Source organism: Haliotis asinina, chromosome 4 (genome assembly GCF_037392515.1).
Source record: "Haliotis asinina isolate JCU_RB_2024 chromosome 4, JCU_Hal_asi_v2, whole genome shotgun sequence".
Lineage (NCBI taxonomy): Eukaryota > Metazoa > Mollusca > Gastropoda > Lepetellida > Haliotidae > Haliotis > Haliotis asinina.
In genome coordinates, this window is record NC_090283.1 from 52,178,871 (window position 1) to 52,206,471 (window position 27,601).

The 27,601-nt window shown below is 40.8% G+C and overlaps 3 protein-coding genes across 5 annotated transcripts; 1 reads left to right on the forward strand and 2 right to left on the reverse strand.

The window, feature by feature from the left end:
• The first annotated feature begins 265 nt into the window (after nucleotides 1-265).
• On the forward strand, nucleotides 266-2,292 carry LOC137282082 (uncharacterized). The gene is made up of 3 exons (XM_067813822.1): nucleotides 266-536; nucleotides 783-1,182; nucleotides 1,875-2,292. The coding sequence occupies exons 1-3, from the start codon at nucleotides 266-268 to the stop codon at nucleotides 2,290-2,292; spliced, it is 1,089 nt and encodes a 362-aa protein (XP_067669923.1).
• A 1,470-nt stretch (nucleotides 2,293-3,762) lies between these two features.
• Nucleotides 3,763-16,742, reverse strand: LOC137282566 (carboxylesterase NlhH-like). Of its 2 annotated transcripts, none has more exons than XM_067814337.1 (7): nucleotides 16,594-16,667; nucleotides 10,234-10,389; nucleotides 9,477-9,590; nucleotides 7,614-7,731; nucleotides 6,913-6,976; nucleotides 5,851-5,972; nucleotides 3,763-5,350 (listed from the first exon to the last, which is right to left on the reverse strand). In XM_067814337.1, exons 2-7 carry the CDS (start codon nucleotides 10,381-10,383, stop codon nucleotides 4,683-4,685), a joined length of 1,236 nt encoding a protein of 411 aa, XP_067670438.1. In that variant the 5' UTR covers nucleotides 10,384-10,389; nucleotides 16,594-16,667; the 3' UTR covers nucleotides 3,763-4,682. The 2 variants fall into 2 exon arrangements, with proteins under 2 accessions (XP_067670438.1, XP_067670439.1); XM_067814338.1 differs by having other exon boundaries at nucleotides 4,613-5,350; nucleotides 16,652-16,742.
• LOC137282564 (arylacetamide deacetylase-like) lies at nucleotides 15,533-25,797 on the reverse strand. Of its 2 annotated transcripts, none has more exons than XM_067814335.1 (7): nucleotides 25,492-25,797; nucleotides 23,871-24,026; nucleotides 23,317-23,427; nucleotides 21,686-21,803; nucleotides 19,468-19,531; nucleotides 18,805-18,926; nucleotides 15,533-17,984 (listed from the first exon to the last, which is right to left on the reverse strand). In XM_067814335.1, the coding sequence occupies exons 1-7, from the start codon at nucleotides 25,633-25,635 to the stop codon at nucleotides 17,326-17,328; spliced, it is 1,374 nt and encodes a 457-aa protein (XP_067670436.1). In that variant the 5' UTR covers nucleotides 25,636-25,797; the 3' UTR covers nucleotides 15,533-17,325. The 2 variants fall into 2 exon arrangements, with proteins under 2 accessions (XP_067670436.1, XP_067670437.1); XM_067814336.1 differs by having other exon boundaries at nucleotides 15,535-17,984; nucleotides 25,439-25,555.
• Between the last annotated feature and the right edge of the window lie 1,804 nt (nucleotides 25,798-27,601).

The following is a 27,601-nucleotide window of genomic DNA, read 5'->3' on the forward strand; positions in this document are numbered from 1 at the left end:
GCATATAATACTCGCTTTCGTTAAGCTTTGAAACTTGAAACTTGATAAACTATGGTTTACATACAATACAATCGGCACGAATGTTCTTGCACACAAGCAACCTTATGTTATCCAGCTGTACATTCCCTTTACGTGGTTAGGAAGGGCTCGTCAGAGCTACACCTTCACAGGAAATGGAATAGCTTTATATATGTTTTATGCGATCCTCTTCACAAACAGAACGTGGTAGCCTTCAGTGTTTCGACATCGTCACATACATTGCACGATGGAAAGATGTGTTTCATGGCTGATGCTAGTAATGCTGCAGCTCTTCTCAACTGTCAACAGTGCAGGTGATGCTTCATACAGCACGGAAATGGATTTCAGTGGGAGTGGAGATATGAACGATGCTTTTTCTGCCCAATATACTTTTTTAAATGATCTAGCGAAGGAAATAAAGCATTTAGAAGAAAAACTAGCCGAGAAATTGGAACAGAAAGCAGAAGAAGGACATAATGATGCTAAAAATACAAAGCCTTTCCACGGAAAAGCAAAAGGTGAAAGCATTGAACAGTGTATAGACAAATAAGTAACATGAAAAAGTCTTTATGTGCGTATTAAAATAGTCATAATTAAGAGGCTTAATTAACTGTCATGGGTAAACATCATATGTTTCCATATATAATCAGTGTACACATATGGTCTTTATGTTATGCACTTTGCATATGTTAATGATCTGTTTACACCTATTCTCTGTATACATAGATACAACTCATCTGTTTCACCTTGACTCCGTGTTTCAGGATTTTCAGAGCGAAAGTATGTAGGTTCCATTCCTAGTTCCGGGAAAATTTTGACATCAGGGATATGTGCAAGTCGTCAACATCCGGGGATCGTGTATACAGTCATTGGGGCCCCGAAAGACAGTGACAGTAGCTATGACAGTAACATATATGCTTACTACGCAAGTAATGCTTCGCTTGTTACCAAAATCAATCTGGATGTTATCAACGTCGACTGGGAGGACATTGCGTGCGGACCGTGTGACACGAGTGGTTTGGGACATTGTATTTATATATCTGATACTGGGTATAATAGAAAAAGACCTGCTAATCTCATCTACAAGATACAGGAACCCCAGGAGATGCTACCTGGTCGGGAACAGTCTCTTGGGGAGGACGAGATTGAGGTGATCGGTTTCGAGTGAGTATATAGGCAGTTTATATCGTCGTACATTATCAACGCTACTGGTATGCTCACAATTGCTATTGCAGCTGAAATATTATGATTTATATAAGATATGAAGTGTTTGCACTGCGAATTTACTCTTCTCTTTATAAGTAAAGTGTGAAATGTAGTTAATATTGATTGTCAAAAGAGTCAGATGCTATTTTATGACAAATATATTGCTGCATACCAATATATGAAGGCTACTCGACACAAGTGTCATAAGCAGCATAAAGCCAAAACGCTACCTTGTCAGTGATAAATATGTTGTAATGTTGTGATGTTGTAATGCTGTGATGTTGTAATGTTGAAATGTTGTGATGTTATAATGCTGTGATGTTGTAATGTTGTAATGTTGTAATGTTGTGATGTTGTAATGCTGTGATGTTGAAATGTTGAAATGTTGAAATGTTGTAATGGTGTGATGTTGTAATGCGGTGATGTTGTAATGTTGAAATGTTGTAATGGTGTGATGTTGTGATGCAGTGATGTTGTAATGTCGTAATGCTGTGATGTAATGTGATGTCGTAATGTAATTTAATCAGAAGATTATCACAATTGTTTCATCAATAGTTTGATCAAAGAGGATCAAATATTCCATCACCATCGTCCCTTGCACGTACAATAATACAAATCCCTTAAGTACTTATTTTTACATATGTTTATAGAACAGACTTAGAGAACTGTAGAGCGCTGATGGTTTCACCAAGAGGTCGGCTGTTTCTGATGGACGCGCTTGTGAAACCTGGCGGTTTTCATGAGGTTGTCGATGGCGAAACTAAACACCTTTTTGATGTAGCTTTCCCAAAGGAGAGCGAATATGATGCCCCTTGTGCTGGAGATATATCTGCTGACGGCAAAGAATTCATCTTGAAGTTCCAAGAGGATGTCTTCTACTGGTATGTTGAGAATGAAGAAGACATGGAGTCAGTTCTAACGGATTCCGAGCAGGCTTTGGTACTCCCTTACTTTGAAGAAAGCAATGGCAAGAGTATTGCATGGAGTTTGGATGGAGCGTCCTACTTCACAGTATCAGCAGGTGAAAACGAACCATTGTTTCGATATGACAGACTAAGCCAAACGTGAAGCATTGTGTCCCAACAAATATCATCGTCGTCATAGTTAGTAGAGACGATCTTTATGTTGCATTCTCTCGAAAATATTATAGGTTTTCTCGGTTTAGTACTGCTGTGACATGTTACTTTATCGTACACTGAAATACATACAAAACAGATATGTAAAAGCACTTTCATATATGGCCAAGACGTTTTACAGTAAGGCTTGCAAAACATTAGTATTACATGCTGTCAAATGGCACCTGTTTTTTTATACGTTATGTAGTGTATCTAACGTTATCAGTATTACTAACCCTAGTGCAGGAAAGACGGACCGTCCGTACGTCCGAGAATTTAGTGGAGGGCGGGATAAAAAAAATCTAGGCCGTCCTCATGTCGGGTCAGTTTTGGCAAACTAACGACACAATTGGCAAGGATGCAGGTTCAGACTATGACTGACTTTTCAGATCTTGATGGAGATGTTGATGACTTGTCTAAAGACTTTTTCTGTAATGTTATAAATAGATGATTCCACTAGGAGAGATTTAACATTCCAACCTCTGTGTTAGCATATTAAATGGGAGTTTAAAACAAACCAGTTCTAAGTATTGAAAGGGTGTTTCATTTATGAGGACAGGCGAGATTTTGACAGAACTGGTAAAATAATTGACCAGCCAGTCCTGTGGTCAGCCTAGATTTTATACATTTTTCCTACACTACAGTATGACATCTATATTTCTGTAGTTTTGCACGGCCTGTATACATTGATTATCTATCCGTACAATGTCTTTATTACTGATCATTACAATATCAAAATTTCTCCAACCTTGCACTTTTTGTATCTTTATTAACTACCACTGGAAAATTATAATATCTAACAAACAGTGTCCACATGTATCTGACGTGCGCGATTTTAAAATATCTTTATATCTACACCTGACAATATCTGTACCACCCAACCATGATGTATCTATATTTATCCAACTGTTGTTTCTGCATGTTTGTTGTGTACAGCTCTTTTTACCTACAATGTGTTTATCTAACCTTGCATTATCTTGATCATCTAACCTTACAATGTCTGCATTCATCAATGTTGCACAAATTATAATCTTACGATTTCTCTATAACTTTAAAAGACAATATCTACATTACCGAACCTTATAATACACACACGCGCACGCACACACACACACATTCTCATTAGGTATCCTTTACTATCGTACTTTCCTAATCTTACAACTTCTATCTTTATATCTAATGTTGCACTGTTTTTTGTCTCTTCATTTGTAGACAATACTATGTCTATATATAACCATACAATATCTATGATTATCTCCCGAGGCATTATTTGTTTCATATCTTCAGCATCTAATCTTATACAAACATGATTACCTTACCTTTCTATATCTATATTTGTTTAACGTTTGATATTTAATATTCATTCATAACAAGAAACGAAGCACGATTATGTGAGTGTAATTTTGGTCACAAATGAATAAAAGCGACAAACTAATTCTGTATTCATAAGAAATATGTGCACAAAGCAGCCTTGATTGTGCGACACCGAATCTGTGATGTGTATGTGTCTATAAATCATTGACAATATCATGACAATATTATGACAATGGTGATGATGCTAGGTGTTTGCGAAAAGCAGGGCGTTTCTCGCCTCACGCGTACGGTTGGCGTCCATCAAAACATATGCAATGGCAATTTAATCATCATCTAATACAACCCCACGGGAACAAACAGAAAGAATCAGACCTCTACTGGGGCATGCAATTTCGAACTGTCCTCCACATGCCGGCCATAGAAAATTTTGAAATGTTTACAGAGGCCTAAAATGCTTTAACCCTGATAGAACAGCATCATGACTTACGCGACGCTCTTTGACATCTTGGTGACATGATCAAACTCGAGAGCTGTGTAACCATCAAATACCAGAGTTTCTGGAGCTCACAGCTCTTAGTTGAATGTGGTATAAAAGAACATCCACTCACACCAAGAACTGGTCCCAACTGCTCAACAAACTTAAGTCTAAAGTATGACTTAATTTACAGATTTTAGTTAAATGTGGGTAAAAGCAGGAAAATGCATTTCCCAGAATATACTGAAAAGTGTATTACATTCAAACTTAGAAAACAATCATAGTTGTATTGTCTTTTCGGTTTCAGAATTGCAACTGAGTTAGAAGCTGTTTCAAATTGCCATACTCAGTTAAAATGTGAGTAAAAACGTAGTTTTGTTTCGAGAAGTCAGGCCCTGGAGTTGCTAGAGATCCCAACTGGAGTTCACAGATGAATGCAGAGTAAAAAAAACTTTCACTCCCCTCAGCAAACATAAGCCTGAAACCAGTTGAGTAAGTTTACTAAGTACAGATGAAGAATCAGCTATAACATTAGAAACACTAATTGTAACATATCATTGAAATTGTCTCTTTGCATACTTCACAAACATGTCTATTGTGTCATCAGTGTCTGCATATTTAGGCATGACACCACCCCAAAACAGAAAGCCATGTATAGATCCTAGGGAGTTGTAGACAACGACGTCCACACCCGCGTCCTTCAGCCTCTGAGCATACATCAGGCCATCATCTCTCAGAACATCAAACTCGGCTGTGACAACAAACGCTGGAGCTACACCACTAAGATCCGGAGCCATCAACGGTGCAAAGTAAGGATTCAAAATAACCTTCTCGATTTGATTAGAGATCTCATCATCGCCGTAGTCTGAATTTTGAGTTTCTTCTGAGCTATCACCTTGATATTTCGTTGACACCAGCTTGGCATCAACGTACGATGCATAGACGGACTGTTTTAACTTCCTAGAAGTATGGTTATTGTTTCTGAAGGCCTTTGTCATGGTCGGTGTGTTGACATCCATGTAGTAACACCAGTAACCCGCCATCGACTCGCGTTGCAGAAAGTATGGTACTGCGTCATCATTGGCAATGTAGGATGGTGTTTTAAAGCTGAATGCTTGAGTTGCTGGGTAGATGAGCCACTGGAAGCTCAGTTTAGGAACGTCCTTCAGCTCCGAGAGTTTAAGAGCCACTGCAGCAGCAAGATTACCACCAGCACTGTCTCCTGTGTAAGAGGACACGAGGTAATTAGATGTTTGTTTCTTGGTTTCGTCTTTAATGATTGTCATGATATAAGCAATTGGAGTACAATAGCTTGCATCAATATTTGTTTGGACAATTCTTGTCTAACGCCAAGGGTAATAGTATCCACACACACACACACACACACACACACACACACACAAAACACACACACACACACAAAACACACACACACACACACACAAAACACACACACACACACACACACACACACACATAATCCCGATATACTAATCCGCCCTTGCAAATAAAAAAAGAAACATGTAACAACGGACATCGTACATTGGTCCTGCCGACGGCTTCAAAACGTAAAACCAATTCCCGCACTGAAATTGCTGGAACATAATTAAAAGCGGCTCACCAAACCACGATGACCGACGTACCGACGCTTATTACTAGTTCGAAAATGGTCATTCTATGGAACAAAAAGAAGAGTGAGGATTTCACCAATAGGGTATTTACCTGCAATGGCTATCTTCCGTGGGTCTACTCCATACGTCTGTGCGTGTGTGAAGACGTAAAGGGCAGCCTTCAAACAGGCTTCAAACGGTATTGGGAATGGATTGTCTGGAGCAAGTGGGTACCTGTAGAGTTTAACATGTTACATGCTCATTGAGCGAGTGAGTGAGAGTTTGGTTTTACGCCGTTTTCAGCAATATTCCAGCGATAGGCTGGGGACACCAGAAATGGGCCTCACACTTGTAACCAAATGTGGGGAATCGAACCCGGGTCTTCGGCGTGACGAGCGAACGCTTTAACCACTAGGCTACCCCAAAGCCCCTCATTTCACGTGGCACATGGACATTTTTCTTTTTGTTGGATCAGAGTGAGTGAGGTTTACGCCGCACTCAGCAATATCCCAGCTATATGGCGACGGTCTGTAAATAATCGAGTCTGGACCAGACAATCCAGTGATCAACAACATGAGCATCGATCTGCGCAGTTGGGAACCGATGACATGTGTCAACCAAGTCAGCGAGCCTAACCACCCGATCCCGTTAGTCACCTCGCCTTTTATGGCAAGCATGGGTTGCTGAAGGCCTATTCTACCCCGGGACCTTCACGGGTCTGTTGGATCAGAATGTGACGACACCAAAGACATGGCCCTAACTACTCAGCGCGCCTGACCAGCCGATTCCCTTTGTCGCCTCTTAGGACAAGCATGGGTTGCTGGAGATCAATTCTAACCCGGATCTTCATGCTGTAAATGTAGTGCTGTTTCCCAGTAGGTACTGTCTGACGACGAGGACGCTCATACTATCAATCACTGGTTCCTGTGGTTACGTTTCAGTCATGATCAGGTCCCTTCTTAAAGTCGGGATACTGACTGCATTAAAGGTGGGTGACACTTTGAAAAGGAAATACACGTTCACAGGCTATGCTGTCATCAGACATACCGCCATTGTATTATGTAGTGTTTTACTATATCGATGAAAATCTACATTGTGCACTTATGATATTTCCAGATGCAGGAATCGATTATTGTCCATACAGAAAGATTAGAAACAGCAGACTTTTACTTACTCAATGGAAATAAAGACATATCCAGATCGAACTGCAAATTCTGATACAACATCGTCGTAGGTATCTGAAAAATAAAAGTACAATCTGTAACAATGAAACCGTACAGACTTTTGTAGTTGCGTCTCCGGTATGAATTATCAATTTCAGCATAAGAGAAAATAAATAACAAACAAAACAAAACACATACCCAAAAAAAAACCCAAGACACCCAACAAAAACAAAAAAAAACAAAAACCGAAACAAAAACCGAAACAAAACACACACCCAAATAAAACCCAAAAGTGATTGATTCAAGTACAAATGACCATGTATGATTGAGTAATTTGTTCTTCTGATATGTCTGGTATCGAGAATTGTTGGTCGCGTTTTAAATGTTCAATATATATTCAGTATTCAAACATCATTTCCACACCAATATGGTTTGTTTCAGCCACACTCAGCTATATTTTGTCTATGAAGGTGTTCTTTATATAATCGAGTATGCACCAGACACTCTAGTGAGAGCCGTGAAGGTCCAGGGTAGAATAGGCCTTCAGTAACCCATGCTTGAAGTAAAAGGCGACTATGGCGTAAGAGGCGACTAACGGGATCGGGTGGTCAAACTGACGCCATTTAGCTGGAATATTGTTGAGTGCGGCATAAACTAACCTCACTCACTTAGAACTGCAAATATGAAGTACAAAGACTATGTGCTGTCGTACCCACGCTAAAGATAGTCCAGCCCCCACCATGTATATATATCACAGTCGGCGATGGGTCACTGGCATTTGTTGGCCGATACAGTCTTACGGGAATGTCATCAAAGGTGTAATCTTCCACCTAGAAGCGAAGGTACATCGATATACTAAAATACAAACACACATACGTGTCGGACTGCAGTGTCGGACTGCAGCTAGGTCCAGATTTTTCTAATCTCTTTCGTTAATGTTAATGCATAATGGCATTTAGCACTCTCTGGGTGATAAGAGAGCTTCGAAAATCTAGTCCCTGATCAGCAACAAATAAGGTAGATATGGTTTTGCCTTTAATTTTTATAAAATATATGTATATCTGTTTCAGTGAGTTAAGATAGTCAGTATTTCAGTCGTAAGAATGTTGTAATTTATACATAAATAGAAATAAATTTACATAATATACGTACCTGTCTGCAAAGCACAGTAAAATAACTAGTAGAATATCACACCTGTAAATCACAGCTTAACGAGTGTGGATATCTAAACCAGCCTAACAATGAAACACAATGCAATATGAAAGACAATACAATATGAAGGACAATGCAATATGAAGGACAATACAATATGAAGGACAATATAAAGGACAATACAATATGAAGGACAATACAATATGAAGGACAATACAATATGAATAACAGGCCAAAGATTGGCGCTGTTATAGAGCAATAATTACATACACGCGTGAAAGTTGCGTCTCATTCAGTAATATCACATCCGAATATAAAATATCAAAACCAGAGAATAACCAGTCTCAACTGTATGCATCAGCGGGTTCTGTGTTACGTTAAAATGAGGTGACAGTTATAAGGACATAACACTAAGCAAAAGCTTTAACAGAAGGAAACCATGTTCACGAAAGGTCAAAACATGCCTTGTTCTTCCGGCACCACTCACAATTCAAAATGAACAAGTGCTTGTTTGTTGTGAGAAGTCGCAGGACAGAGACTGCTAGTTATAGTGAGTGAGTGAGTTGAGTTAATTAGTTACGGCTGCGGTCCGTAAATAATCGAGTCTGAACGAGACAATCCAGTGATCAACAACATGAGCATAGATCTGCGCAACTGGGAAGGGATGACATGTGTGAACCAAGTCAGCGAGCCTGACCACCCGATCCCGTTAGTCGCCTCTTACGACAAGCACAGTGTCCTTTTATGGTAAGCATGGGTTGCTGAAGGCCTATTCTACCCCGGGACCTTCACGGGTCGACATAAATTATAAGCAAACCAGATGATCAATGCATCGGAAAGTCCATATCTGCTGTGTCGAACTGTCCCCGCTTATGAGTAAAGCAGTATCTCGTCACGTGAAGAGGTGACTAGCGGGATCGGGTGGACACCCTTAATGACTTGGTCGACACATATCATTGGTCACAACTGCGTAAACCGATGCTCATGATATTGATCACTGAATTGTCTGGTCCAGACTCGATTATTTACAGACCACTGCCACATAGCTGGACTAGTGCTGAGTGCGGCGTAAAACTAAACTCCCTCACTCATTCATTGTAAGTAAATACTTATTCCGTATGTAAATATGTTCATTGTGTAAAACAGTTGGTGCATGTCATGATATGGAAGTAATCGTGATAACAGACATGTAAAGACCTGTGAGATGAACATGCATCATTGACATTCGAGTACAACATCACAACCGAGCTATGGTGCTTTAGGTTTCTCATGCTTTCACATCCAACAAATGCACTAAAATAATGTAGTCCAATCCTTGAAGTTGATATACTGTTCAGAAACTTTTAAGCGCCACTTAGCAGCAAAAGTTGGAAGGAAGGCGCTATACAAATCAATTATTAGTATTATTTATTGTATACTGTACCTTCAGCTGATCTGTGTCAGGGGGTTGTTTGTTATCGGACACGACCAGATGAGTTGCAAACAGTCTAATCATGGTAACATGCTTCGCAATTCCAAGACCTTCTGTCACTCCGCCCTTCAAAGAGATTAAAAAGGTTGGGCTATAAATCTCAGCAAAACTGTAATAATACCAGATGTTTGAGACAAACGCATGCAAAAGCTAGTCAGATATATAATAAATATAATGATTATATTCATAAAACTGAAAAATTCCGTCCCGTTGATACCCAAACAAAAGAACATAAAATCTCTTAAGCTCAGGTAGACAACAAATCAGTCACCGAGCACCAACAAAAACCCACCCATCTAATCCAGTTTGAAAGTTGAAATCACAACTTCACTAAAAGAACACTTTGGAAGCCATCGAAATTCGCCGCCACAAACCTTTAATCAACAGAGACTAAAATACTACATACTACCGTCCTACGAAGAATTAATCGAAATATAGACTCAACACAATCGGCTTGATTTTCACTGCAGAATCCGTCCTGGTTATTGGTTTCATCAGAAAATGAGCAGAGGAATCATACGATTTCACATTCCCACTTACGGGACCTAATTAAAATCAACTAATTCAATTATTTAATTTAAGTGACTTAATTTTAATTTCAAATTCCCACTTTCGAGGCTTAAGTAAAATGAACCAACTTTAATTTACGATACTTCATTAAAATTAGCTAATTTTAACTTATCCTAAAAGTCAACATCAGACAACCTACCACTATACCAATTAGTCTTGCAGAAATGGCGACAGTCCTTGCTTGAAAGGTGTCGACAATGCCCTCCTTGATAGGTATGTACATGATATAGGACAGACCAGCAAAGGCCACTGCGACCCCCAGGAGGAACGGTAGAGTACAGCAATACATTGTCGCCTGAAATATAATTAGGTCAGAGTTTAAATGACTGTACAGAAAGAAGTTGTTTATTCAACTGTTTGTCTTTGTGACAGGGCATTCTTTCGGGAAATACCTCCACAATGTACCGCAATTAGTGTGATGTATATTACGAAGGTACCAACGTCATCAGAGTTTGTACACGGCAGGTTGCAGATACTTACCTCATTGACAATTCCATAAAATTACAGAGTAAGCTTTCAAAACCTTTCTGATGCACTCGCAACAGGTTTGCTGAAATCTGCTACGGTATATTTGTGGGAGTTCAACGTCATGAAGAATCTGAGGTTGTTCATTTTGCTCTGTAGTGTATTTGACGCCTGGTTCAACATACCAGGAGTGGTTATTTTCCATGTGCTTCAATCAATAGACGCTTCTTGTAGTGCCAAAGGCAATGCCGCTGATATAACGCTGTATTCCACCAGCAATAACCTTCTCCCATCCCATTCTCTAATTTTTTCTTGATGTGTTATAATTATGATACATTGATTCATGTTTAATTTAGAGCATATTTTGGTAAAAAATTGGTTTGCTTCAACATAAATCATTCATGCACAAAAACATCCAATGTCTCTTCATTTGGTAACAACGTCTGTACATCAAGATGAACTCGGCCCTACATGCATATCATGACGCGTTAGATAAATGTATAGGTTATACGACGAGTATGTGCAGTTTAATCCACGAAGCGGAGAGTAGTATAATCAGCCGGATTAAACTGCACATACGAGTCGTATAACTTACTTACACTACGACAATGAATAAAGAAATCCTAGTGAAGGTGAAAAATAGCAATAAAAGTTAATGTTAACACGTACTCATTTTTTTCACAATGCTTGCGCGGGTGTTAAATGAACCGTAGTTTCTATATTAAACACATGACAATATGTCTCGCAACGTGTTCTCTGAATTTCTTTGTTTTGGCTTCAAGTTGAATTTAGGTAGAGGAGTTTCGTCCTCATCATATTACAAGAGAATACAATGTTGTGTGTCTTTCTTGTTATTCAGCGCCAGTGTGGGATTTAGTTTCTGCTGTTTCGTGTTTTGCATGGTTGCACACCAGAGGTAATACGGCACAGACATGTAGTCACGTGCCGAATCTATCGCCCATGCACAATTATCACGCGCGTCAGCATCAACATCAGTCGTGTGGCTCGTGTGCAGTCGACCACGTTGGCATATTCATCAGATGGCGACGATGTTGTCGCTTCTATGTGGAATATTTATATGTGGAATATCCAGGTGAATATGTGGAATATGTTGATAATAATGGACAACAATTAACCCGAATATTTATCCGTACTACAATAGGCGTAGGGACCGTTCTTACATTTATGGCTAGTGAGGAGGTGGTTGGTTATATACAGAAGCATGTACATTGTATGAGCGACCATTATGCAGGATATCGTCAAAAGCGACGACACCACCACTAGATTAGCGGAAGTCTTTAATCTTGAATATTTTCATGTACAAATTTGTTGATCCCCTAGCAACCACCACCACAGTAATCCCGTTATTTTAAGCGAAACGAGAAATTCGTTCTAGTATTTTCAACAGTATTTATTGGATTAGTAACGAAATGATACAAAATAAAGTTGAAATTAATTCTTTCAATATTTCTGCTAATATGTAGTTGATAACGTACATTTTCTAACTGTATTTTCTTTCTTCTCTAGACAACAGTGTGGATGAGCAACAGTGTGGATGAGCAGTTGATCGCACAAACCACTGGGCACAGAAGCAATGCAATCGGGGAGTATAAAAGTGTTGAACAACAGGATGAGATGGTGAGCAACATTCTGAGCAATGGAAGTAAACGAGTCATCAAGGCTGTGCGAGGGCGACGTACACGACGACCACGTGTGACGCTGAGTCTTTGGAATTTACGGTCAATGTCAAGGTTGCATATTTGTAATTTCCGAAATAGAGGCTAATTTGAACTTTTGCATGTCCGCATCTCTTTAAGAAGCAGACGAACAGAAGAAAGTAGTCCCCGTAGTATAACCAATATTTTGCTTGGTTATACTACACCCGAGAATAAAGCAGTCTTAGTGTGAATTCGCATCTATAATGTTGACAGTGAATGACACCTGAAGTTCTCAAGCTTATACTGTTGCATGCAAATGGTAAGGATCCAGAAATATCATGTGAAACGTTCAGTAGCCCCAGTGCTTGACAGCCATCTTGCCTTGGCCAATGACGCTGTTGCGACCAAGTCTTGGTAAGGCTTAGAATGTTATTTGGGTATATGAAGAAACAATGTGATGCCTTGTCATTTTATAGTGACTACGTTATAGTCACAAGTCAGGGTGTTTAATTCCGGGTGCCCGATTGTCCTTTGAATCAATGAACAACAACTCTGTACAAACACGACTAATAACTGGACCCACATCCTCCCCAACCTCCACCCATACCACCCTCCCTCATCTCGCATTCTGCAACACCGTTGGTATCCTTGTTCTGCTGGGTTGTGAGTGATTGTCTCTCGGTTTCACAGTACTCGCAGTAGGACTACTGAGATACCGTACAAACCAGAAACAGTGAATTTGTTCCCTACTCCTGTCATATCAAAGCCGCGTATGTTGAAATATGAATCTCTCCTGTGAAGAAATATTCATCTCGATCTGATTTATATCATTTCAAACTGTAACAATTAACTATTCAAATAGTTAACACGTATTTCCTTTAATCAGCATCAGATGCATGGTTATACTGCAATGACTGATGCCCAGGTGGCCCAGTGGTCTACGAAGCCACAAATCGATGTGGTCATGGTTCAGATCTCTGTTCATCACGTCTGTCAGTACCATATACGTTGTCATGGTTTAACCTGAGTGGTAAACGCCGGAGTCATGCCTCTCCTGGCTTCATTCACTCATCGGGTTTAGTGAGTTTGATTTTAAGCCGCTTTAAGCAATATTCCAGCAATAGCACGTCGGGGGACGCCAGTAATGGGCTTCACACATTTTACACATTGTGGGGAATCAAACCCGGGTCTTCGGCGCGACGAGCGAACCCGTTAACCACTAGACTACCCCATCGCCCTTCATGAAAGGAGAGTTCTGTTCACAACTTCCTTTAGCAAAACCTTCATCATGAACTATAGTGTAACGTTGACAATGACATGCCATATACTGCACACCTGACATTTTTGTGTGTGCTGAAACAAACTTCTATACATTAAGGTGAATCCAGTCCAACATCCAAAGTATGGTGAGTGAGAGAGATATCTCTAATCTTGACGATAAATGACAGCTGACGCTGCCATAGGTCAAATACTGAGCCCTATACTCAACAAGTGCAACTGTGATACAAGGACAGGGTTCTTGACCATCGTGGATGGCCAATATTAACATGGATCTCATACCACCAACACGTGGAATCAACAAAGGTTCTTGGTACGTGTCACCAGAAAGGTCTGAAATGTTCAGCGATCCGTCGCGTGAGGATCGTTACTTTATACTGAGTGGGTTTGGATTTACACCGTTTTTCGCAATATTCCAGCAATAATGAGTGAGTGAGTGAGTTAAGTTTTACGCCGCTTTTAGCAATATTCCAGCAATATCACGAGGGGACCATCAGACATGGGCTCCACACATTGTACTGACTACACCCATGTGGGGAGTCGAATAAGGCGCAACGAGTGAACGCTTCACTCACTAGGCTACCCCACCCCCTGGTACTTTAAAGCTTAAGAAAAGGCGTGTTCGAACGATCACGTAGCAGTAATTAGGATGGTATAGACTGCAATAAGCTTGTAAAACTACAGTGTTCTCATTGTGTAAATATGGACTGACAGTAACTCAAAACAGCATGTTGGGTCATGGATCAGACTTCACCAAAATGACACATGACAGATCATAAGTATTTCAATCTGGTACCATGACTTGGGACGTCATTTCAACGTCATCGCGAACACGGCACGGCACGTGCAACGACTTTATCAACAGAACAAACATGTCAGCGACCATCTCGTAACAAATAACCAAAGCTTAAGAACGTTAGAGGCGTCTAAGTCAGTTTTTCAAGAAAAATTGTATCAAGTCGTACAGAATAGATTAAATTCTTCCTACTCTGTCTAGCTGCAACAATGATGCCTACTGTGAATGCAGATTTTTAAAAAGCTAATTACACATTGTTTTTAGTCTTTTCTCTTCCCAAAATAGTTTCGTCACGTGAACTATATTTCAATTATATTCTAAAGATGTTGCCGAAAGAACTAAGAAGTATTTCATTTGCCTTTTCCTGTAATTAATTTCTACAAGAGCCTAGTAGAAAGTCTAGGCATTGCCTGGCCATGTGACCCAACGGCATGTGCAGTCCAGCATAAAGCAGTTGAAGGCCTCAAGATGTGAAGATGTCTGAAGAGTCTCTTGACATCTGGACTTGATGTCAAGATTATGCAGACAAATTGTCACCAGTACAACCAAATGCCACAACGTTGACGATGAGAATGGAGTGAACATGACGAAAATGTGCTTTATGTTGGTTAAACTTTTTGTCAAATGATGTGGGTTTTCATCAACACCTTTCGTTTTATATTTCGTATATTTTTTCATATTTGTAAATAGTCAACGATAATCCCATAATAGAAGGCTCATATTATATTATATGCTGGTGTTTCTTTTTATGTTTTAAACACAGAATGTCGGGGGGAGGGGGGAGACTTCGCAGGGAGGAATAGGCCTTCAACAACACATGCTGGCCATAAAAGGCGACTATGCTTGTCGTAAGTGGAGACTAACGGATCGGGTGGTCAGGCTCGCTGACTTGGTTGACACATGTCATCGGTTCCCAATCACTGGATTGTCTGGTCCAGACTCGATTATTTACAGACCGCCGCCATACAGCGCCATGTCTGTCCGTGTAATCGACGGAAAAGCTAATTACAACAAGACACCATGAACAAACAGTGTGTAATCTGTGCCAGTTATGATCAGTGTTTGCAATACTTAAATTTGCCAGTTGACCATTAGGGCCTGAAGCCACCTGCAAACTATAAAATCCACAGACCCTGAATGAAATCTGCAGGCCCATTTTGTAAAAGTCAAACCATTAATAATAAAATAGGCAACACTGGTCACAATTTCAGACTATTTCTACAAAATCAGTTAGCGAACCCTATGAGAGACGTTATATTTATTAAAAACCTGTTTCGACTTTCCTAAGCGCAAAGCGCTGAAAGACCAGGAAGTGAAACTAAGTTTGCGTAACATGAATGATCACAGATGATTTCCGAACGTTAGTAATGGTAAAAGAACAAGGGAAAAATTCCAGGTGTGAAAAAGACAGATATTTAACTGAAGGCCGTAAGGGCCAGCGGATATTTGAAACTGCCGGCCCGATGCCATAACAAACGGCGCTGGGCCTCTGGGCCAGCGGTTATTTGAAACTGCCGGCCCGATGCCATAACAAACGGCGCTGGGCCTCTGGGCCGGCGGTTATTTGAAACTGCCGGCCCGATGCCATAACAAACGGCGCTGGGCCTCTGGGCCAGCGGTTATTTGAAACTGCCGGCCCGATGCCATAACAAACGGCGCTGGGCCTCTGGGCCGGCGGTTATTTGAAACTGCCGGCCCGATGCCATAACAAACGGCGCTGGGCCTCTGGGCCAGCGGTTATTTGAAACTGCCGGCCCGATGCCATAACAAACGGCGCTGGGCCTCTGGGCCGGCGGTTATTTGAAACTGCCGGCCCGATGCCATAACAAACGGCGCTGGGCCTCCGGGCCAGCGGTTATTTGAAACTGCCGGCCCGATGCCATAACAAACGGCGCTGGGCCTCCGGGCCGGCGGTTACTTCGAACATCGGTTATGATGCCATTGCCAGCTCAGTGTTATGCCATTGTTTCCACAACAGTTAAACATCTCTCCAGTTATTAGAACCTCGTCTCTTGACACAAAACGACAAGTCAAAACAGGCTAGCTCTCGAAACGTTCGTAGCGCTAAGAACTTCTTAAGCCCATTCTTAACACATTGGCTACGATCAAAGTTAAGAATTGTTAGGGCTACGAACGCTTCGAGAATAAAGGCCCAGGATATCATGAACAAACGTAACTTATGTTATCACTGGCAGTTATGAGGTCATGCTGACCTGAACGTTATGTCTATGTTTAGACAACGGTAAAACGTTTCTGAAGTAATTAAAGTCCACACCTGTAAAGAGAGACAAAACATAATTACCTGGACTGTCAGAATACGAACAGCAGTAATGAGTGAACTTTGATCAACAACACCTTACCTTGTTTGTTGCCGAGCATATCTACATAGTTGGCCTTGGGTCCGCGTCTCAGTGACCCACTTGTACTTAACAGATACGATAGCTTTACCACGATGAAAATACAGATACAGCCTTGCGTGTATACGTAGCTATGAACAAAATACATACCGTTCATTGAATCATAGTGAGTGAGTGAGTTCAATTTTACGCCGCGTTCAGCAATATTACGGAGGGCACTGAATCACGACTCTCATGGACGTAACTGTTCTCGGTGAAGACACATTCAAAATGTATGACGAATACCGATACGTTTTGTGTAGCAATGCAGGGCTTTAATTTCACTGGTTTGAAGTGGGCGGTTGGGTGACCTAGTGGTCAAAGCATTTGCTCGTCACGCTGACACGGTTTCGATTCTTCACATGGCTAAGATGTGTGAAGCCCATTTCTGGTGTCCCCTTCAGTGATATTGCTGGGATGTTGCTAAAGGCGGCGTAAAACTAAAGTCACTCACTCAGTCACTAAAACAAACCCTCTATGTTCGCTCACTCTCCTCAGCAAACATGGGTTGGGAATTAGAACCTTTAAACTTACGATTAAGACCAGTTTACTCTGGTTTTTACACAAATACAGACGAAGAGTCCACTTACACAGCTACAACATTGTGACTTAAACACTAGAGAACACTAACAATAAGATCATTTAAACTGCTTCTTTGCATACTTCACAAACATGTCTATTGTGTGATCAGAGTCTGCATATTTAGGCATGGAACCACCCCTCATCATAAAGCCATGTATAGAACCCGGGGAGTTGTAGACAACCACGTCCACACCCGCGTCCTTCATCCTCTGAGCATACATCAGACCATCATCTCTCAGAACATCAAACTCGGCTGTGACAACAAACGCTGGAGCTACTCCACTAAGATCCCGAGCCATCAATGGTGCAAAGTAGGGATTCAAAATAACCTTCTCGATTTGATTAGAGATCTCATCATCACCGTAGTCGAAACGTGTATTGTCTGAGCCTTGGTATTTCGTTGGCAGCAATTTGGAATCAACGTACGAAGCATATATGGATTGTTTTAACTTCCTAGAAGTATGATTGTCGGTTGTGAAGGCCTTTGTCATGGTTGGTGTGTTGATGCCCAGGTAGTTGCACCAAAACTGCGCCATGGTCTTAATTTGCAGAAAGTAGGGTACTGCATCATCATTGGCAATGTAGGATGGTGTCTTGAAGCTGAAGGCTTGGGTTGCTGGGTAGATGAGCCACTGGAAGCTCAGTTTAGGAACGTCCTTCAGCTCCGAGAGTTTAAGAGCCACTGCGGCAGCAAGATTACCACCAGCACTGTCTCCTGTGTAAGAAGACGTGAGGTAATTAGATGTCTGTTGCTTGGTTGCGTCGTTAGCGAGTTAAAGAGCTTTTAAACAACCAGATATTGGTTGAGTTGGTCCACACATATCCATGAATATTTAGTTTAACGGTACTCTGACTAATGCAGATGTGTGATGATATCTGGACAAGACGAACCCAGATCAGATAGTGCAATGATGGCCATGGTACGATAATAGCATTTGGAGTACAATAGCTTGCATCACGTCACTGAGTCTGACCTCACGTTAGTCGCCTTTTAAGACAAAAATGGGTTGCTGAAGATCAGTTCTACCATTCAATTACTCGGTGATATAGCTGTGCAATACTTGATGCGACTTAAACATTCGACATTGACAGCAAAAGTAGTACTTTTCATCTCTGTTCACACATTCTGGATTTGTGGGGTTTCCTTATGGCAGCTCACATTGAGTTGTTTAATTATGTGAGTACAATATAACTACATGTATAGCAGTATCCTTAATCATTTATTTTCGGTAGGAGTATAATGTGGGCTGGAGGGATATTGTGGCCTAGTCCAGAATATACCCTGAGGTATAAACAAGGCTAGTCAAGATTATGCCTTCGGTATTGCGTGGACTAGCCCAGTTTAACCCCTGATATCGTCTGGGACGGGGTTATAGTCTGGTGTTCGAGCCCTGGCATGGGTACAAAGCCAGTTTCTGACTGACGAATCGAACTCACTATCACATTCTACCCAACGTTTATTGGTGGTTCTAACATGGTGATTCTATGGGACTACAGAAGTGAGAGTTTTCTGTTTCAGTAACAGGGTATTTTACCTGCTATAGCAATCTTCTGTGGGTCTACTCCATACGTCTCTGCGTGTGTGAAGACGTGAAGGGCAGCCTTCAAACAGGCTTCAAACGGTATTGGGAACGGATTTTCTGGAGCGAGTGGGTACCTGTAAAGTTTAACATGTTAGAATGCTCATCGATGTTATTGGGGAACAATTCCATGTTATCTTTTATTTTATTTATTTACTTACTTACTTATTTCTATACTTTGCTTAACGGCGTACTCAATACTTAATACTCCAGCTATATGGCGATGAACTGTAAATCGTCGAGTCTAGACCAGAAAAACCTGTGATCAACATTATCATCGATCAGTGCATATGGGATACGATGACGTCTGTCAACCAAGTCAACGAGCTTCACCACCCGATCCCGTTAGACAGACATGGGTTCCTGAAGACCAATACTAGCCTAGACCTCCACGTGTCGTGTCATGATGTTGTTTTTCTGTACCCCAGATCAGGCGGCAAGTTTAAAGAAATGCTAATTGTGAGATATGTGCTTTGTACATGGTGCCATTAAACCTGGTTGGAATATGTCCCATGGAGCCTGTTTTTGTTGAACAACGCGTACGTGTCTCAATGAACAGGGTGGTCAGGTTGATGGGGGTTAGAATGTATCTCCACCTTCTGTCTGGGTTTTACTCACTCAATGGAAATAAAGACATATCCAGATCTCACTGCAAATTCTGATACAACATCGTCGTAGGTATCTGAAAAACAGAAGCACAATCAAGACAGAAAAACAATCTAACAATGAAATCGTATAACTAGGAGATAACCGTACTATGTTTGGCATGCAGACGAATGTTAGACAGCATTGATAGTCTCTAAATTTCATTTAAAGCCGAACGAGTAGCGTAAGGTTTCAAACGGTTAAATTAGGAACTATCAGATCGGGTTACAATCCATCTAATTTTGAAACATGGTGTGCTTATCTCTAACCTACAACAACCAACAAATCAAACTTCGTCTTTCCGCGGAAGACATTGAGTAATCCGGCATGGAACGCGAGGCGAGCGGATCTCGTCTGTGAAGGGAGTGGTAGGTGCCGTTCGTATTTTTTAAACATTGCAACATAAAAAAATATTCTGTCCAAAGAAATTAAAGTACACTTTATTCAGTGCAATAATATAATGCCAAAAAGCTTGGTTTTTCTTTTCTTCTTTTATAATCCCAACTCCACGCGACGAAACCAACCTCTTGTTTGACGCGTTGTGTTACTGTAACCCCCACTATAATGCAGACACTATAATGGAATCGTCCGATCTACTGATTTTCTGGGAAGTTTGTTGGTGACGCAACAGTTTGAAATGGCAGACGAGCCAGTGTTTACATTTTGCGAAAGTGTGAAATGTGAAGTGACAGTGGAAAGTAGTTGACTGGCTGTCAAATCTGAACCCTGCAGAGAGGAAGAATAGATTCATTTCTGATCGACCTACTAATGAGAGTGATAACGCATCAAAGACCATTTTATGACCTACGACTGCCATCATGATTTCACGCACACACGACGCAAGAGTGACAGTGCTGTTTTGTGTACATGCGACTAACTTGGGACTCCTTGGAACATTATTTTTCTCGTTTGGGACTGGATTGTACATGTGGCCCAGCTTTTTTCAAAATGACAAAGTTTTTTTTCTGTAGTAACAGCCTTGCAGAGAAACTTGCAGATAGTAGAACTCTGGTGGTTCAATGTCTGACATAAATTCATATTTTTCGTAACAGGACATGACGGAGTATGTGTGGCATAACTTTAGAGTGAGTGAGTGAGTGAGTTTAGTTATACGCCGCACTCAGCAATATTCCAGCTATATGGCGGCTGTCCGTAAATAATCGCGTCTGGACCAGACAATCCAGTGATTAACAGCACGAGCATCGATCTGCACAACTGGAAACCGATGACTTGTGTCAACCAAGTCAGCGAGCCTGACCACCCGATCCCGTTAGCCACTTACGAGAAGCATAGTCGCCTTTTATGGCAAGCATGAGTTGCTGAAGGCCTATTCTATCCCGGACCTTCACGGGTCAGTGTTTCGCCTGACCCTTATCTTGCAACTTTTCCATTTAAACGGAAACAAATACATTATTTACCAGGTAGGCAAACACTTACTAACGTTTTGCTGCACATTTTGTATAGAGAGGTATGCTTACAAGGCCGTCTTATTTCTATGTCGGTTATTGTGTGTTTGGGACTGTGTGTTGTAATTGAGTTTGAACATTTCATATAATAGAAGGTAATATGATGGTGAGCCCGAGGTACACTAATAATTATGGAGAAAAAGTCATATAGTATTTTTCGAGTTCTAACACCATCCCATTACATCTGTTATTGATATTAGACATGTTGGTGGTCAAGCTGAAGTATTTCGGCAGTGTTATGTACGGGCGCAGTGAAACGGCGGTGAAATCAGACGGATTTTTCAGTTCAAAACTGATTGCGTCTAATTTTGTCGACTGTCCCATCAAATTCGTATGGAAGTCTTTAAGGACCATGGTTTTGTCTTGAAATGTCAAGATTATGATTTGAATTATCAAGATGCTAAGTGGAAATTTCAAGATAAATAAGTTTGAAATATCAAGATACATATCAAGTTGAACAACCACAACCCTCCCCCTCCACAAAAAAACAAAACAAAAACAAAAACAAACAAAAAAACCAACTACAAATAAAACAAATCAAAAAAAAAAAAAAAAAAAAAAACGGGAAAAAAAGGAAGCGAGTCTGACGTATGACTTTCCGCTCCCCTTAGTCGCCTCCTTCGACCAGCGTGGGTCGCTAAACACCAATTCTCGCCCCGATCCTCATGGGCCCAGTCACCATTGTTGGAATAAGTCAGTGTCGAACATATGAAGTGTTGCCTTACCCACGTTTAGGATGGTCCAGCCCCCACCATGTATAAATATCACACACGGTGATGGTTTGTTGGCTTTCGTTGGCCGATACAACCTTACGGGAACGTCATCAAAGATGTAGTCTTCTACCTGAGAGAGAAGATATACTTGATATGAATGTGGAGTGAGAAAGAGGAACTGCCGTCTGTAAAGACTATCATTTGCAACATAGAGGATACTAAACGACTTTCCGTGTAATACCATTTTTATTAAACGAGTTAATGACTTGGTATCAAACGAGCGAAAGCGAGTTTGATACTAAATCTTTAACGAGTTTAATGAAAATGGCATTTCACGGAAGCGAGTTTAGTATTCTGTTTATTTCTCGCCAACATTAATTGACAGAAACTGCGGCGAAATTGCCTACAGTGTGGAGACTCTCAGCTTTCAAGTCAAGCAAGGTCTAGTAAAATCGCGACATCAACATTAGCATTGTGACGTCACATCTGTGAACCATTTTGACGTCATACGTCAAGCGGTATTACACTAGTGTAATATTTAAGGATTGACTGACTGTGTATTTCTTTCGTTGCATTGAAGTATGAAACTAAAAACCAATGTGCAAACTTTTGTAAGAATCCGCGTAGTAGCGGATTCTTACAAAAGTTTGCACATTGGTTTTAGCGGATTCTTACAAAAGTTTGCACATTGGTTTTTAGTTTCATACTTCAATGCAACGAAAGAAATACACAGTCAATCCTTATAATTAAATTCAGCAACAAATACTATACCCTTTCAACAATATTTTCTTTAAACATAATCACATTCATCGAAACAGATGTCTTTGTTACCACCGATTAACATTTTCGGTGTAAGAATTCGGTAATGGCGTGACATGACTCAGGTGACTCATTTACATAAAATGACACGCCTACCAAACCATTAGCCAATCAGCATACAGCACCCCCGTCAGTCAACCAAGCTAACATCGGTCGGCGAATCAGAGTGGAACAACTCAACGTGACGCGTCCCGGTATCGGCAAAGTTTTAAGTTCAAACGTTTGAATTACTACCTGCGAACTGACAGAGACAGTTTGAAAAGTGAGAATTGGAAATGAAGCCCTATGATATGAAGTTAGTGGAACTGAGATTGTAGTATTTGCGCAAGTAGAAAGAGGGTGTGATGTGACTGGGATTGCGATGCCATGAACTGATGATCCAACGTGCGCATGCTCTTGTCGAGCAACGTTATTAACGTTCACGGATAATTTTGAGTTGTTTGTTTAAGTTAATCACAATGTATCGCTTCAATGTTTACCCAAGGTTCATTAAGGTACCTGAGTGCAAGGGAATTCCCTCGCTGTGTAAAGGTATTCCCCGACATTCCTCAGGTCCGAAAGTAGTCCGGTTCGGTGGGCGTGGCTTATTTTTTCAGATTCATTGGGAAATGAACTCAAAAGAAATGTTCCCAGTTAACCAATCAGATTACCAGAATTTTAATGAACTCAATAAAATTTTAATTATTGAAGTAAAAATATTACACTGCAGTATCTTCAACGGGCCAGTAATAAATATTTGAAATTTCATAGGAGTACAGTATCACAACTGCTCTCGGGGTTTTCGTGCTTTCGATTCCAAACCACGCAGCAAGATGTGTTCTTACCTTCAGCTCATCTGTATCGGGTGGTGGTTTGTTGTCCGCAAATGCTAGATTTGTAAACATTCTCGACACTGTAAGACGATTCGCAATTCCAAGGCTTTCTGTCACTCCGCCCTTAAAAGATTTTATATGTTAACTAGTATTTAATGTATATATGCATATATATGTTTATGAGGGAATAACACCAACGAGAATGAGAGAAAGACTAAACAGTAATAATACCATATGTTCGGGAAAAGACACCAAGACCCAAACAAATGCAAAGGCAAGCCAATATTTCACCTGAAACTATATCGGGCATTTGTGTATCAAATCATATCGGCAATGACCTCCCCGTGTACTTCAAATTTTATGACAGCTTAAATGAAGCGCTGGATTTATGTATCTTTTATCAAACGACTGCCCAGCAAACGTCTTTGTTAGAAACATGTTCGATTGTATGTCAAAGACTGAGAAACCCAGAAAACCCCCAAACCCAAACCAAACAATTACTAGATTCAACTTTCTAGACCAAGATTAAGGTAAAATGTTGATCCAATCCACATCAGTCAACCTACCACTATACCAATTAGTCTTGAAAAAATGGCGGTGGTCCTTGCTTGATAAGTGTCGACGATGCCCTCCTTGATGGGAATGTACATGACATAGGACAGGCCAGCAAAGGCCACTGCGACCCCCAGGAGGAACGGTAGAGTACAGCAAAACATTGTCGCCTGAAACATAATAAAATCGGAGTTTAATTGAAGGAAGCGTTTGTTCAAGTGAGCGAATGAGTCAACTTTAGCTTTACGCAGCTGAGAGCTTTACACATTGTACGCATGTGGGGACCTGGGCCGTGATCGACCACTTTCGTCATTAAGTCTAACTCAAAGCCCCTGTTTGTTGAAGTGTTTGTTTCTTTGATAGGGCATACGTCAATGATCCAATGTGTATCCAGAAGCCACAAGAACATCTAGAGAATGTACACTACAACTTACAATTACTTCCTGCATTGACGATTCCGAACAAAATACTGGGTATATTTCCAAAACCACAGTCGAGACAGGTTTGTTGAAAACCGTGGTGTAGTTGCGGAATTCAGGATCGTATAGCTTTGCTGTTACTCATCTGAGGTGGTTCATTTTACGAAGTTTTGTATTTGAAGGCCAACTGGACATACCAATACCGTTACTTTCCATGCGCTTCAGTCAAAAAACCCTGGTAGTAGTGCCAAAGGCCCGTGCCTTGGTTTGTGTCTCGTCTAGTCTCGTCTCGTCTTGTGCTTTAATTTGAATTTATTTATTTTTGTAAAAGGCGACTATGCTTGTCGTAAATAGCGACTAACGAGATCGGGTGGTCATTGGTTCCCAATTGCAATCACTGGATTGTCTGGTCTAGACACGATTATTTACAGACCGCCGTCGTATAGCTGGGATATTGATAAGTGCGGCGAACACTAAATTCACTCACTATTAATTTTTGCTTAATTCTATGCAAGTTGTGGCCAGGAGTAGATTCCATTGCTTCAACATGAATCTCTTTGGATAAATCTTTTCGTAGCCATCGGAAGATAGTGCAGATAACACAAGAAAAATATATTTGGAGTTATCTCCCTTCCACCGATTTGCATCCCAAAACATCGGTGCATCATGCGTTAAACATTGAAACATAATGATACAGAGATAGCACTGTATCTTTGTGTGGTGTGTCATGTCGCTCCGTGGCATAACACAAATCATTTTCACAGAAACCTCACGTTCATGAACGACAGAATGACGAAGGAAAACAGGACATCACTGAAAACAGAGCTATGAGCATGCGACCTGGCTGACTGTAGTGTTGTGTCTGTATTTAAACGTCGTGATCACAAGTAGTGTCATGTTTACATAACAAAAACATCTCCGGCAAACAGAAAATCTTGGCACATATTCATAGATAGAAATATAGAAACCTCACAGAAAGACGAATCAAAACAGGATGTCATGAATACACATGACTGTATATGGGCACTGGGTATTATAAGGTCATGTCGACCTCCGTGTTATACATACTCTTTCATGATCGCCACCACTGTCATATTTACATAAGAGTAAAACGTCTCTCCATTTACAAAGTCAACACCTGTGAACAGAGACAAAACAAATACCTGGACCGGCAGGTGAAAAATAACCGCAGTGAGTGGACTTTGATCCACAGTACCTTAACGTCGTTTGCTGCGTAGCATATCTCACCGGTCGGCCTCGAAGTAGATCCACAGCCAGGTGACACACTTGTAGTTAGTGAACTAGCTTTATCATGCTGCTTAAACAGATACGACCTCTCATATCGTTGTATGTGTAGCATAGAACCATGATATCTTCTCGTTCAATGCATAACATAAGTCAGTGAGTTGCTTTGGGCAACATTCCAGCAAAATCACGTAGGGGGACTCTAGAAATGGGCTTCACTCATTGTCCTTATGTGGGGATTACTTAAAGGTGGGTCTTCGGCGTGACGAGCAAACGCGTTAGCTTCAAGGCTACCCCCTGCCCCGGGCCAAATGAACACGTGACGTTCTCTGTATATACTGACCGTACAACCCAATAACAGTATCACAACCCATTACGGCACCATCTCTGGATCCATCTGTAAATAGTGAGTTAATATTTAGAGTCGCATCGGCAATAATGCAGCCATATCGTGACGAGAAAAATTTAGTTTATATTAATATTAAAGTCGATAAATCAAGAACGTAAAACCTGTAATCAAAGGACAGTGACAATACTAGAGAATCCTTATATGAACATAAAACTAGCATGTAAAACTAAAACAGTACAATTAACGAAGACAATACAATAATAAACACTGGCTATAGATTGCCAACAACTGAATGTAGATCACCATACTAGGGACCATGGGGACTTACAGTACCTTCGCTACCTGCATGGACCCTAGCTGGATTTACATCACCCCTTCAGCCGTTAGCAATTTGGACACATCTGCTTCGATTTATAACAGTGGAAAGTTCACATTTACTGTGAATGTTTTGGGACTTAAGTACCCCATCTGCAAATGACGATTAAAGTGTATTATATTTTAATATTTTTAATTGATTATATTTGTGTTTTTCTAGTAATTCATTAGTTTCTGATTTTTTAAAACTTTGTTAGTGTTAGGCTTACTTGTTCCCTAACTAATTGCCAAAGAGGAGAAGTGAGACGGGAAGGAGATATATTTCCAAGCTCAAAGTAGGCAGCAGAAATGAATCGTTTAATTCTTAGTCCAAGAAGCTATCATAGAGATATGCCTGTCTATACGGTGAAACCAGCACACTGAAATCTGTCTTGGAGATATATCTGCCTAAACAGTGAAACTGATGGGCTGAAATCTATCACAGACACGCTCCTGTCTATACTGTAAAACCAGCTGACTGAAATCTATCACAGACACCATCCTGTCTAGACGGTGAAGTAAGTGGACTAAAATATGTCATGCACATCTTCCTGTCTATACGTTGAAATAAATGGACCGAAATCTCGTAGAGATACACCTGCATGTACGGTGAAAACAAGGGATTGAAACCTATTATAGCCATACTTCTGTCTATTCTATGAAATCAGTGCACTGAAATCTGCCATAGACATACCCCTGCCTATACGGTGAAACCAGCAGACTGAAATCCATCATAGCGATACTCTTGTTTATATGGTGAGGCGAATGAACTGAAATGTTTCGTAGAGTTACTTATATATGCCATACGGCATAATCAACGGAGTGAAATCTATCAAAGGCATATTCTTTTCTCTATGATTAAACCAATGGACTGACACCTGTACGCATATATACCTGCCTATACAGTGAAACGGATGGACAGAAATCTATCATAGAGATACTCCTGCCTATACGGTAAACCCAATCGACTGAAATTTATTATAGCGATATTCCTGTCTAAACGGTGAAGCCAGTGGACTGAAATCTACCCTAGACATGCTCCTACCTACACAGCGAAACCAGTGGACTGAAATCTACCCTAGACATGCTCCTACCTATACAGCGAAACCAGTGGACTGAAATCTACCCTAGACATGCTCCTACCTACACAGCGAAACCAGTGGACTGAAATCTACCCTAGACATGCTCCTACCTACACAGCGAAACCAGTGGACTGAAATCTACCCTAGACATGCTCCTACCTATACAGCGAAACCAGTGGACTGAAATCTACCCTAGACATGCTCCTACCTACACAGCGAAACCAGTGGACTGAAATCTACCCTAGACATGCTCCTACCTATACAGCGAAACCAGTGGACTGAAATCTACCCTAGAC

Coding starts and splice junctions, on each gene's coding strand:
- LOC137282566 (XM_067814337.1), bottom strand. CDS start 10,383: ATGTATTGCTGTACTCTACCGTTCCTCCTGGGGGTCGCAGTGGCCTTT. Junction 6,977..7,613: donor CTGGACTATCTTTAGCGTGG/GTACGACAGCAC, acceptor TTTATTTTTCAG/ATACCTACGACGATGTTGTA. Junction 5,351..5,850: donor ACGGAAGATAGCCATTGCAG/GTAAATACCCTA, acceptor CCTCTTACACAG/GAGACAGTGCTGGTGGTAAT.
- LOC137282082 (XM_067813822.1), top strand. CDS start 266: ATGGAAAGATGTGTTTCATGGCTGATGCTAGTAATGCTGCAGCTCTTC. Junction 537..782: donor TTTCCACGGAAAAGCAAAAG/GTGAAAGCATTG, acceptor TCCGTGTTTCAG/GATTTTCAGAGCGAAAGTAT. Junction 1,183..1,874: donor ATTGAGGTGATCGGTTTCGA/GTGAGTATATAG, acceptor ATATGTTTATAG/AACAGACTTAGAGAACTGTA.
- LOC137282564 (XM_067814335.1), bottom strand. CDS start 25,635: ATGCTACACATACAACGATATGAGAGGTCGTATCTGTTTAAGCAGCAT. Junction 23,428..23,870: donor CAAGACTAATTGGTATAGTG/GTAGGTTGACTG, acceptor AAATCTTTTAAG/GGCGGAGTGACAGAAAGCCT. Junction 21,804..23,316: donor CCGATACAGATGAGCTGAAG/GTAAGAACACAT, acceptor CTTCTCTCTCAG/GTAGAAGACTACATCTTTGA.